At 35.0% G+C, this 12,677-nt stretch overlaps 2 protein-coding genes across 4 annotated transcripts in view; one reads left to right on the top strand and one right to left on the bottom strand.

The window, feature by feature from the left end:
• Positions 1 to 12,677, top strand: part of LOC122320954 (fibrinogen-like protein 1) — a 77,601-nt gene that overhangs the window by 13,705 nt on the left and 51,219 nt on the right. The gene's annotated exons all lie outside the window — the stretch shown is intronic.
• LOC108133603 (fibrinogen alpha chain-like) overlaps positions 7,454 to 12,677 on the bottom strand; it is a 204,949-nt gene continuing 199,725 nt past the window's right edge. The window contains exons 2-3 of the mRNA XM_070282906.1: positions 7,753 to 8,254; positions 7,454 to 7,641 (exon numbers count right to left, since the gene is read on the bottom strand). Coding sequence (XP_070139007.1) covers positions 7,563 to 7,641; positions 7,753 to 8,254 — 581 coding nt within the window. The 3' untranslated portion in view covers positions 7,454 to 7,562. The remainder of the gene's footprint in view (positions 7,642 to 7,752; positions 8,255 to 12,677) is intronic.

The following is a 12,677-nucleotide window of genomic DNA, read 5'->3' as shown; positions in this document are numbered from 1 at the left end:
ATACGAAATGTGTGTGCACACATTTTGACGGAGAAGACATCACACGGATTTCAGCCATCAATGAGCATATGGGAAAGGTTTTTAGGATGTTAACGGGGGGCGGGGGTGTACTAGGGCATGGGGGGAGTGCCATGGAAAAGGAGGGGGTATATCCGTAGAAAGCATCCTTTTTATTTAAAAGTCGCAGCGCGTAAAACGAAATTGACAAAATCGCATGGAAGTGGCTAAGACGCATCAGCAGGGGCGCCAAAGGAGGCTCCAGGAGGAGGTCCTGGAGGGGCTCATGGAGGGACTTCTGGAGGGTGAGGGGGATGTCGAATGACAGTCACTTAAATTTAACTGTAACTGTTCCTTATGATAAGTAAGCAAGCTTATGCCGAGAAGAAAAGAAATGTGTATCAAATATTCTCGAATGTACTGAAAGGAATACAGAGGCGTTGTGTGTCGGTGGATGGCAGGTGGATGGGGAGAAGCGGAAGCTTCCTTAGGCTTAGTCCTCCTGGCCAGAGGATTTCAGGGGTGGCATGCTGCTGGGGCATCTTCTAAGAAGATTTAAGAGGCCCCCTGACTGAGTGGTATGCATTGATTGGAAGTTAAATCTATGAAAGTGGAGCAGCTAAGAAAAGTGGGCGGAAATAAAAAAATGTGAAAAATGCGAAAAATGTTTCATAAAATTTGTACTACCAATCAACCGAATCGATCAATAATATTTTAAATCAAGCCACCGCCAGAATTATATGCCAAAAGTGTGTGTTTATTCATCGCTTATTTCGCCACACAATTTTAATTGTTTGCCCGCGTAGACCGAAACTTGATACAAATGAATTGGATTTGGGTTGCGCCTTGGGTGCCTTGGGTGGGTGGCCTGCCTGCCTGAATCCTTTGGGGTCCTCGGGGCGTTTCTATATCCGTTTCCGATTTCATTTAGTGGGTGTGTTTATTGACTTCATTTGTGTTTAAGCAGCAACGGCTGGGAAATCCCAAAAGGAGCAGGGACAAGGTGGCGAGAAAATTCGTTGAATAAGAAACTGAATTTTGTGGAGCAAGTTCTCCCTTGTTGAGGAAACTTTTACCTTTCACTGCACTTTCAGTTGCTGTTGCTTTATCATCTACTTTCTTTTTTATTGTTTGCAATACTCTTTCTTTAAAAGGGTAAATTGAGTTTCTTGAAGGATTTATTTTTTTTCTTTTCCTAAGTAACTGGAATTCATTTAATTTAGTAACTAATAAACACTAACTGTTCCCTAAAATATATAAATTCAGCTTTTTAAACCTATAACTAGTAAGTAGTAACTAATATCTAGCAACAAGTATTTTTTTTTAGAAAGATACAGTAACTAATTATGAATATGTAAATGGTTATAAATAATAAGTAAGTACTACTTAGTAACTTTTATTTATAATTAAGTACTAGTCTATTGTAACTAGTAACTAACAAAAATAGGAGTAACTTGTTCTTGTAAACAAGTTTTTAGTATCTGGTAATCAATGACTATATACTAGTATTGTTTTTTAACTAAAAACCTAACTAATAGATTGTCATGACCAAATATGTATATGTAACCAATAACATTAACCTAGTATTTTCTAAAAAGGACGAGTAACTAGTAACTTGTTTATAATAACTTACAACTTGTTTCTAATAGCAAGTAACTAATGACTATAAAACAATAACTATTAACTTGTAAGTTTCTAAACTAGGTACTAACAACTAGTAACCAAAATCTGGTAACAAGTTACAAATGACTCTAAACAAATGACTCAATACATTGTAACTAGTATTTTTTTTTTATATATAATTTATACTAGCAACCATTAACTGGTAACTAGTGTTACTGTTTTAAAGAAAGAACTAGTATCTGGAAGTAGTATGTTTTAAAGGTCTATCTTAAATAATTTAATACTTTGATTCCTTTCCTTTCATTTTAAAAGCTAACTCTCTCAAAGTGTCTTTAGCTTTTATTAAGTGTATTTAAGCTGCGTCCTGTTTACAAATATCCTTTTTTCTCTTCTATGTTTGTTGCTGTTGTTGTTTTATCCACCTGAGCGCCCAAAGCTGTGCTTTAAAAAATTAACTCGAGAAGCTGAAGAGCGATGATGATGGGAATGGGAATGGGAATGCCAGTGGATGTACGAGTGGGTGTGGGTGTGGATACTCCTTCTAGGACCTTTTACTTTATCTCCTGGGAATGTGCACTTAATGAGCGTTTAATTGGCTTCATTGTTTACATTGTGGGCGTGGCTTTGATGGGCGGACAGTAGCAGAGGTGGAGATGGAGTTGGAGGCTTGCGAGTTTGGCTGATTGAATTTCTTGAGAAAACTTTTTAATTACATACCCATTGTAGCTGCAACAAAAGCCAACAAACAATCAACAAAACAACAAAACAACGAAAAAACAGCAAGAAAGGAAAGCAAAGTGTTTGATGTGAAAGTATAAAGTGAAATTTACTGCTCGACGCGTTTATAAACGCCTGTGCGTTTCCCGGGCGATTTTCATTTGGCAAATTGCACGCGGGCGGCCATAAAAATTGTAGCTTCAAGGGGAGTGGATGGGGGAGATGGGGATAGGCGGTATTCGAATGTAAAATTAGTTACAAGACACAAACAGGACTTTTCTCCTTTATTTTGTTTTTTTTCTTAGCTAAACCCTCCGATTTCCTTGGGTTTTTCTTCTGATTTTATTTACAAATGCTGCAGCATTTTATGCGGCCATTAAAATATTTTATTGCTCTTGGCGTAAATTTTAAGCAACAATAAAACGTATAGGCACAGTACCCCACAGAAAAACAACAACATGGCCGCAAAAACGTGAGCCAGCCTCAATAGCATCTTACAAGCCTGTGAGAGAAAAAAAAGAAAAACAAGCCAAAAACATGCCTCAGAAAATCCGGTTAGAGGAGAGGGAATATGGTCAAGAAGGCTGAATGAATTGGTAATGCTCTTTGTAGGTATTTTATTGAAATTTGAGGATTATTAGGGCACTGAAGTTTTAGTTTTTAGATAAGAACTGCGGATTAATATAACAAAATAATCAATTGCTTAACTTAAATGAAGAAACAAAGAATAAAATGAATATTTCAAGGTAGAGATTATCTTTAACCTTATACTTATACTTAATGCTTTATTTATTTATCTAAATTAATGAATAAATATTTAAAAAATATTAATTTACTTACCAAAAAGTAATTCTTACGTATAATTACACTTTTCTTAAACAAATATAAGAAATAATAACTACAAAATAATACTAATATTATTCGTTTTTAAATAATATTCAGAAATTGTCTTGAAATGAATTTTTCGAAATTTTAAAGAAATAGGCTTAAACTTATTTTTCTAGTACTAATATACCAGACTATGTTTATACTTAATGCTTCTAAAACACTATTAAAAACGAACTACTTGACGATTATTTTAGCATTTTAACATATAACATTTATTGCTTTATACATGATTTATTACCTTTAAATTAAAGAATAACCTATATAAGGCTTAGTATATTTTTAAATCATTTTCCTATAATATAATTTTATTAATTTAAATGTAATTTCCAAGTAGTTTAAAGCCAAACACTTATTATTTTACACTTAGCTTGATTTAATTTAGGAAAAAGCCCCCAAACTGCCGTTGATTTTCCTAGAAAGCAACAAACCCTTTTGCCATTTTCGTGGGCCTGCCCGCCAGTAGACCCAAAAATACAAGATTACCCATTCCGACCCATTCTTTGCGGCCACGCCCACCGGCTCTAGAGCCGTACATAGCCGCCCACATTCTTGTGACTGTGGCCGCGTGGCAAGCCGTTTTTCCGCCGTTTTCCGAGCGATTTTCCTTTTTTGGCAATACGGTGAAAATTTAATTTGCATTTGCGCATAAAATGCTGCTACATCAAGGGAGAGAGGAGGGATGTGAGTCCCTGCCACGCCCACTAGTTTGACTTACACCTTCAAGGGGACGCAGTAGGCGGAGGAGGATAACATGTGCGTGTCTGCTGCTCCGCTTTTCCGCTATTTATGGCAGCAGCTGTTCCTCTTTCTCTTTTTTTTTTTGGAAAATATAGGAAAAATATGGAGGCTAAAAATTGAAAAAAAAATACAAATTTAAGGTAGGGTAGAAGGACCTACCCCACTCTCTCACGCTACGCATACAAATGGCAACCAATTGATTTACTTGTGCCACTGGCAGTCATTTGTTTTACACTCCCTCTGGCCCCAAAGGGGAGACTGGAAGACTGGGGGGTCTTGAATTTTACTATTGGAAAATGGAAATCGTCGCCGAGTCTGCGTTTTATGGCCAGAAAGAGGTTCGGTTCGGCTTTTTCATGTAAATTATGTTTATGATTCCCTCCCTTGGGGACTATCAGGAAACTATCAGGGAGTACCAGGGTAAAGCTCAAAAATGACCAACCAAATGCAATTGCCAATTCAATTAAATGTGTGTTTTTATTAAATTTCAACTTAATTTCATTTTAAACAACAAAAAAAAAATGAGGAAAAAATATAATATAAAATGGTTTTTAATTTGTATTCACTTTGTTTGTTTAATAATTCTATTTAAACTGGAGGGCAAATGGTTTAAAAAAAAAAAGGACTAAAGTTCAACATTTGCTTAAATGATTTTTGCTTTTTTTTATATTCTCTGTTTAATATTGAGCAATAAAATTTGTATAAAAAAAGTAGAAAAGAAGAGAAGTGAAAATATATTAAATGCCTGAATAAAAATATGCAATATGCAAACGAGACTGGTACTATCTCTGTCTGCCATATTGTACCTGTCTCTTTTCACCTGTTTATGCAAGCCAATAAATGTGTGTGTTAGTATGAGTGTGTGTGTGTGGTAGTGTGTGTGTGTGTTTATGCTGCAATAACTGTAAATGACAAACAAATGCTCACGTTAAAATCGTTGATTAAAATCAGCATAAACACACACAGGACAAAGGCTAAAATGGCAAAAGTACAAGGCGGTGGGGGGTGGAAAGAGAAGAGTGTCAGGGTAGAGGGTAGTGAGTGCCAACATGCCAGGCTTAAATAATATCCTAGAAATTGGTAATATTCGAATAAGACCAAGGAGAGTACTAAATATGGCTTCAATTAAAAGTATGATTTTAAAATTAAGGTTTTAGAAGTATAATATTAGAATTATGGTATTAAAGGTATGCTATTAAAAAAGCTTTGTTCCAAAATAATTATTTTAAAAATATGCTATTTTAAAGAGGAGTATAAAAGTAGGATATTAAAAGTATGGTTATCTAATTATGATTTTAAAGTAGGTTTTTTTTTTAAGTATTGTATTGAAATGATGGTATCATACTGGAAATTAAAGCAAAGAATAGAAATTATGATATTTAAAGTATTGTATTTAATATAATGATTTAAAAATATGATATTAAAGTAATGGTTATATAAAATATGGTATTTCACGTAAGGTATTGAAAATGTTGTATTAAAAGTATGATATTAATATAATGGTATTAACATTTTAATATAATAGACTATTAAGTAGCAGCTTCTTGTTTTTGATAAATATTAATCTCCAACTTTCATAACAAACGGAATACTTTTCAAAACAAATCAAGAAAATTATCAACAGAAAAATATTCAAAATAAAATGTAGATACAACCCGCAGGATTTGAAGGATTAAAGGGTATGGATATGCAAGCAAAGGAAAAGCCAAAGAGCGGGCGAGGCAGGCGGGAAGGTGGGCGGCGGACAGGCAACAGCAGGACACTCGGCCCCGAAAAGGACTGCTTTCGTGCAGTGCGTCATTTATGCGGGCCTATAAGCATACAGGTGAAAATAAGGGTCCAACGAGGGGCGGGTAGGGGCGTAACAGGATGCAAACACATGCCAAAGGGGGGGTGGACTTGTATGTCCTGAAAAGGGAGGAAGGTCCTGCCCAGCCCGGATCAGGTAAATAAGTTGCACTTTAAAGCAAACAAACCCCAAAAGCAACGTTTGTTGAGTTCCCCCTGTCCCACGCCCCTGAACCGTCACATCAACAAAATGGCTTCTGACACATATGCGTGTGTGTGTGTGTGTCAGTGTGTGTCTGTGTGTGTGAGTAAATGTCCTGCTAGTTAGCAGAGCCTGTAAATGTCATTGGCAGACGACGACACAGACGAAAATATTTTAATAACTACTCGTATTCGTATTCGTTCTGCTCCGGCAAATGTTTTCATTAGCTGCAAAAATAGCAAAAACATAAAAATAGAAAAAAAAAAAAGAGAAAAGACTATAGCAGAAGCAAGAAGCAAGGATAACAAGGATATTAGTTGTGGCTGTGTGTGTGTGTATGTGTGTGGTAGTTGTGGCAGCAAATGCAAAGGAAAACAAAGGCCAGACTAAATGGAAAGTTCTCGGACAGAGCCAATTAAACCGAGATGGGTTGACGGAGACTCCCAGCTCAACCAGCTCCCTCCCAGTATAATTCCCCCAAATTAATGGCATTCCTTTCTGACTTTAAGCCTAAAAACAGATTCTTAAATATTTAAACACTCGGAATGGCCCGAAAACAGAGGCCCAAACACTGACTTTTGGCCTATTGATCTCCGGGGAGTCGTAAACCAAGACGAACACTTTTCTTTCTCGGTCGGCTATCGGAAATGTGAAGGAAAATTTGCATAAAAGAGAGAGTGGGGTTTTGAGTTCTGGTTTTTGAAGAGTTTTGAAAGATAAAATACGTACAAAAAATTCAAAAGAATTTTAAGGATTTAAGTTAAAGAAATATTTCATTTCAAAATAAGTTTTAGATTTTTGGGAATTTTTTTATTAAAAGGTTCTGAAGAAATGTTTTGTATACAAATCAGTCACTAAGTTATTAATTTTTATTTATTTCAAGCACTCTTCAAAAGGCCCGTTTTTTTATTTAAGCTTATTTTATTTATTATTAATTTATTTTATTATTTATTTATTAAACAAAACTGAAGTTTACAAAATGTATACTAAATGTATACTCTAAGAACTAAGCGCTGACATCTTAGTTGATAGAGGCGAAGCTGATTTTAGAGCCGAAGTTGATATACCCTTGCAGTTAAGATTGGATTTATATCGCCAGTATCGCATATGGTTGACCGATCCTTACGAAAGACAAAAAAATTATAAGAATACAAAATTTAAAAAAACATTCCAAATTTCTTAAAAGTTAAAAACCAAGTTAATATTTTTACCAAATACCATTTCGAATCGTTCAGTTATATGACAGATATGTGATATATATGACCGATTCTTATTAAAAATTAAATGTACATACATACTTTTTAAGTTCGGAGATGTCTATTGTTTATTTTGTAAAGGCTCGGTTGGGCCTGATCCTGAAATGTCTGAAATTTAAAATTTTTCGAACCTTCTCAAACTCTTTCCAGTGAAAACAATTATTTTGAGTTATATTTTAAATATTTTGGCAATTTTATTCAAAATTTATAAAAGATAAGATTACAGTTTATCAAATTAGCGTCTTTAGAATATCAGAAATAATATAATTAAATTTAAGTGCATATTTAGATAAAATATAGTTTTCAAAAATTTTTCATTTTCCAAGTCCGTTTTAAAAGGCTTTCTGTTATTATCAATCTGTTCTTCGGATGAAAACGACAAAGCCATATCTTGAATACGTTTCGGTGCTCCGTATTGTAGTAGGAATTGTACTGTAGATCCAGCAATGAAAAAATAGAATTTAAAAATGATTTCGAGTTAGTTATTTTAGAAATGTCCATTTGGAGATGAAATTAAAGAAAAAACCAAATTAGCATACACACCTCATACTAGGATCGAACCACCAGCCAAAGTCCAGTTCATGCGCCAAATTACGATCAGGAACTCCATCCTCATCTCGATCGAATGTGGAAAATTTGGAGCCCTGCTTAGGGTTCATCCATACATCGTCTCCAGTACAATTGCCAATACTTTTCACCTTGTAACCTTCGCTTCGATTGCCCAAAACAAAGTTGTCGCATCTGCTAAGGCCGAAAGTGGTCGATAAAAACACTTCATGAGGATTTCCACTGGTCAGATGGTCCAATCGATTTAGTCCAATAAAGAATTCATTTGTCATGTCAGTTCCTACAACTCCGAATCCACGCTCATAATCCTCATACGTGCCATTGGTGAATATTGGTGAAATAGAAAGTTTATGATAAACCCTCAACCATCCAGATCCAAGCTCCTGAAATTTATAACAAGCCACTTTAAACAGGTCTGAGCCTGGAAGCTGAATTTCGCGGAAGACTTTTTCTTCTCTTTGGTCTCGTGGACAAGGATCTGGAAAATCGGAAAAATTCGATGATTTATTTTGCAAAAAATTGTGTTCTGCCGACTTACCTATGATTTGAGTTTTCGGCGTGTGGATATTAGTATTAGGCAGTGGAGTTGTTGGGACCTCTCCAGTTTCTAATTCCGACTTTTTTGCAAAGTCACTTGTTTTCTTTTGGTCACTAATTTGATTTTTTAGCAGGTCGATTTCCCCATTTTTTTGATTTATCACCTGCTCATATTTTACTTCAGTATCTTTAAGTTGACTCAGCACTTCCAAATGGCTTTTCACCAAGTCCGAATAATCCTGCTGGCATTTGGATATCTGGGAATATTGTTTTAGATCCTCGCTCTGAAGGTCCGAATATCGTTTCTGAAGTTCCGCAAAGTTTGTTCTGCACTCGTCTTCCGGGGGATGGCCGGTCTACGAAATTTAAATTTACATTACTTTTCAAAATAAAAACACTCACAACGGCTATTACTTCTTCCGATCCCAGGCAGGCAGAAATTAGGAAACACGTAGAAATGAGGGCCACTGGGAAGATCATCTTGTATTTTTTTTAATTTAACGGAACTTTGTATTGAAAGAGTCTCTGGAAATATTTCAACTGATGCTGTGAGTCTTAAAGTTCCGGCTTTTTAAAGCCATTCTCGCCCATGAGCTTGAGCTTGAGACAGGGCTTCAGGTTTTGATAAGGAATTGGAACATACCCCACATATAGTAAAGCCGAAATATTCCACAGACAGAATTCGTACGGATGGGATGTCAAAGGTTATTTGAGATTAGAGAGAGGTAAATAGCAACAGTTTTTAGATTCTTCTTCTAATTATTAGAATCTAATATATATTGTGGCTATATATATGTACATATGGTACATTTTTATATATGTATATGCAATGAATTGTTTATATATTACCTTATTTATGATGCATATATGTGCTATTATATATTTTCCCCAAATGGAAAGTATGTACTTTTCAAAGAGATTTCAATGATTCAATAGTTTCCTTATCTCTAACAAATAAATGTCGCGCAGAAGGGGGTCTTCTAGTCTACAAATTTAAGAAAATCGGGACTTTTTCATAATTATTTATTTAACTTGTGCTTATGGCATCCCATATTTTAAATTTTAATCAGCCCAACCTCTTGGAATTAATATTCCTTAAACATCTCTTTATCGCGAAACTAACAAGAAGTAAAACTTTTTATTTTGTATTTTATTTTTGTGAATGTATGTAACATGGAGAAAGAATTTATTTTCTATATTTAAAAAAAATCCGAAAACCAATTTAATTTACGTAATGCATTAGTTGAGAACCTACCATATAATTATTATAGCATTGTTCCTAAAACAGCTATACGAGTTTAATGTATAGAAGTGTCTGATCTTAAACATTTTTTAAACTTTTAAAGGCATGATTTGTCTGAAAGATAATTATTAAGGGGTCTGTGGAAAAGAGACACTTTGAAGAACAAGCTTTATTTGTTTTTCCTTAGAGATCAGAAACCTCATAAAAAAAGGAACCCTTTTGAAATTAAAGCATCAAGACTGAGATGGACTTACTGCACCCTAGTAGGGCTCTAACTGTTTTCAGGGACATCAGATCCGCAAACGCAGGCCCCAAAAATTGTTTAAAGTTAAACCAAAACTTCCTCCTAAATCTAGGTATAATTTTTAACCCAAAAATTAGCAGAAACTAGCACAGATATTCGATTGGATCTCGTAATTGGGGCTAGCGGACTGCCAAACGCTCTGACACATTTCGAATGCGGTTGGCGATTCCATTTAGAACTCGGCCATTAGACGTCGCTAAATGGCTTGGCCAATTTCGTTAACCCTCTATTTTTGGACCAGAATTTTGCGCTAAAAACCAGATGAGATGAGGGGCGTGGCAGCGGTAGGGATAGAGGTAGAGGCGGGTCTGTGGTGGCAAACAACATTGTTATTATTTTTAAAAGCGATTTTCGCAACCGGCACGCAGCTGGGCTCGTTAAAAGCACAAACAACCCGGAAAATAGAGAGGGTTAAGGGGTGAAGTTACCCATTGGGTTAAGAGGGGCGATGTGAGGGATGTGGATCTGTGGATGTGGATGTGGATCTGGGATAAAACCTCCTTTCCCCCTCATATACAAACGTGGAAAGCAGCAGTTAGCCCCGCGGTGTATACACATAAGTCATTTATTGAAAATCCACTGCAGCAGGAACAGGAACCCAAACAGGAGGACAAGGCGGACTCGCTGGATGGCAGGATGGTAGTAGCATTTGGGGGAGAGGAGAGGGGTAGAGCATCGGCAACGGCAACGGCAACGGCTGCCGTCCAAAGTATGACAAACAATAGCCAAATGGGTTTTTCCTACAACAACAATTTTTCAATATGCTCTCCTCCATCCAGCATCCTGCATCCTCCAAACGCCTCCTCCAAAAATGACCAAAAATGCCCCCGAAAAACCGAGCCCCAAAAAAAATAACAAACGACGACAACCTGGTCTGGTCGGACGGTCGGTCGGTGGCAGAACAATTTCTGTTTATTGTTTCAATACCTTAACTTATTTAGGGGAGTATGTGGTTCACGTTTTTTCATAAAATAAATAAAATATTCTTTATATGAAATAAACTTTGCAGAGAGCTTGTTTTTGAAAGGAAATTTTAAAGAAATAAATTTTAACACTTTGCGTCAAATTTTAATTTCTTTTTTATATTTTTTTTTAAATCATTATTAAAAATCAATGTATGTTAAGGGTCTACTTTAATATTAAATGTTAAATAAGCACACAATTGTATGTTTTTTAAGCTTAAATTCAAAATAGAATATTTTGAAATATGAAATATTTTGTATTTAATTGTATTTCTAATTATTTCTTTTAGTTTTTTCCCCTTTATTTAACTCGTTTGGCATGGTAGTTTTGATTTCACAATAAAAAAATTAGTTTACTAAAAATAGATAAATGTAATTAAACTAAGAACTAACTAAGAACTAAACTACATGTTACTTAGCCTTATTTGTGATTTGTTTTGTTAAGGAGTTTTAGAATTTGAACACAAATGTATACTATATATTATACTATAAACTATATACATATATATACTATACTACTATTACTACTAATATTGTTTATAGTATTTATAGTTTTGTCATTATTTCCTATCAGTATTAATTATGTTTATGATTTTTTTTTGGAAATAATCTTGACAAAAACCAGTATTATATACCCTATAATTGCATAGTATCTTACAGATTTAATTCAGTATTTTGTTATATTAAAAAGTATAGTATTTTAACATAGTAAATAGTATAATAGGTACATAGTATAGTGAAGAGTACAGTATCTAGACTTTAAGAAAAATTAAATATTTTCTAAATTTTACCATTTTTTTATTTAATACTTTTAAGAACCCAAATCTATTCTTAGATTATTCTGGATATCTAGTTATTAGTTATTCTGGATTCTGAAATTGGGACATTAGTTACTTTACTATTTATGTTTGTTTTATCAATTCAAAACTAAAATAATATTAAATACTATAAGTTTTTAAGTATAATATTAGTTCATATATACATATATGTTCCCCATAGTCCTCTCCAAAAAGGATATCAAGCATTCGAGCTGAAATGTTATAATCCTTTTGGAAGCATAATGGCGCATTGTGAAACTGCAGCAGTTGAGTGTGTCCTGCTTCCTTTTTGGAACAACCACCACTGCACCCCCATACCTCCCTCACTCCCCTCCTTGGCGCGCCAAACCAAACGATGGCCAAGGCTAAGGACATTCATAGGTCGATTGTCGCTGCCATTAAGTGTGCATAAATGTGACAAGAACAACAATAAAAAAAGGATAACACAACTGGCTGGGGAGGCGGGGCGACTGGGTGACTGGGTGACTGCGTGCGGGGATCCAGTGGCAATCGGAATGCCCTTACTTAAAGGACAATAGGAGCCGAATGGATTCTGGCCCGGGGCTTCCACAGGGCGTATACTTGATTTATTTTTCAGGAGATTACGCATACGCCAGATGGGCTTGCACAAATTATTGATTTTCAAAAATAAACTCGATTAATATTGAATTGGCAGCCAAAGCTTTGTTATCATTTTATAAAATAATTTTTAAAATAATGGAAAATATTTTGAAAAGCATTATGAGAATGAATATCTCTCATTTTTGTTAATAGTTTAAAGGCTTAAATATTTTAATTATTTTGATTCCTTCGATTGGCAATAAGCTCTGCATTTTGTGTGCGATTTTCAACCAGCTGCTATCCAGATGCCTCATCCACCCACAGCAAAGCTTTAAATAAAAAATTGTCGGAAAATAAATTTTAATTTGTGACATTGGCCAAAACGAAAGGCGAAAATGGATTGCGAAAAGGATAAAAAGGTGCAGGACATTGCAGGGGATGATCAATAACAAATGAAATACAAAAAATGGCACAAA

This window comes from Drosophila bipectinata, chromosome XR, assembly GCF_030179905.1.
Source record: "Drosophila bipectinata strain 14024-0381.07 chromosome XR, DbipHiC1v2, whole genome shotgun sequence".
Taxonomy (NCBI): domain Eukaryota; kingdom Metazoa; phylum Arthropoda; class Insecta; order Diptera; family Drosophilidae; genus Drosophila; species Drosophila bipectinata.
This window is presented reverse-complemented; position numbering and strand designations above follow the sequence as displayed.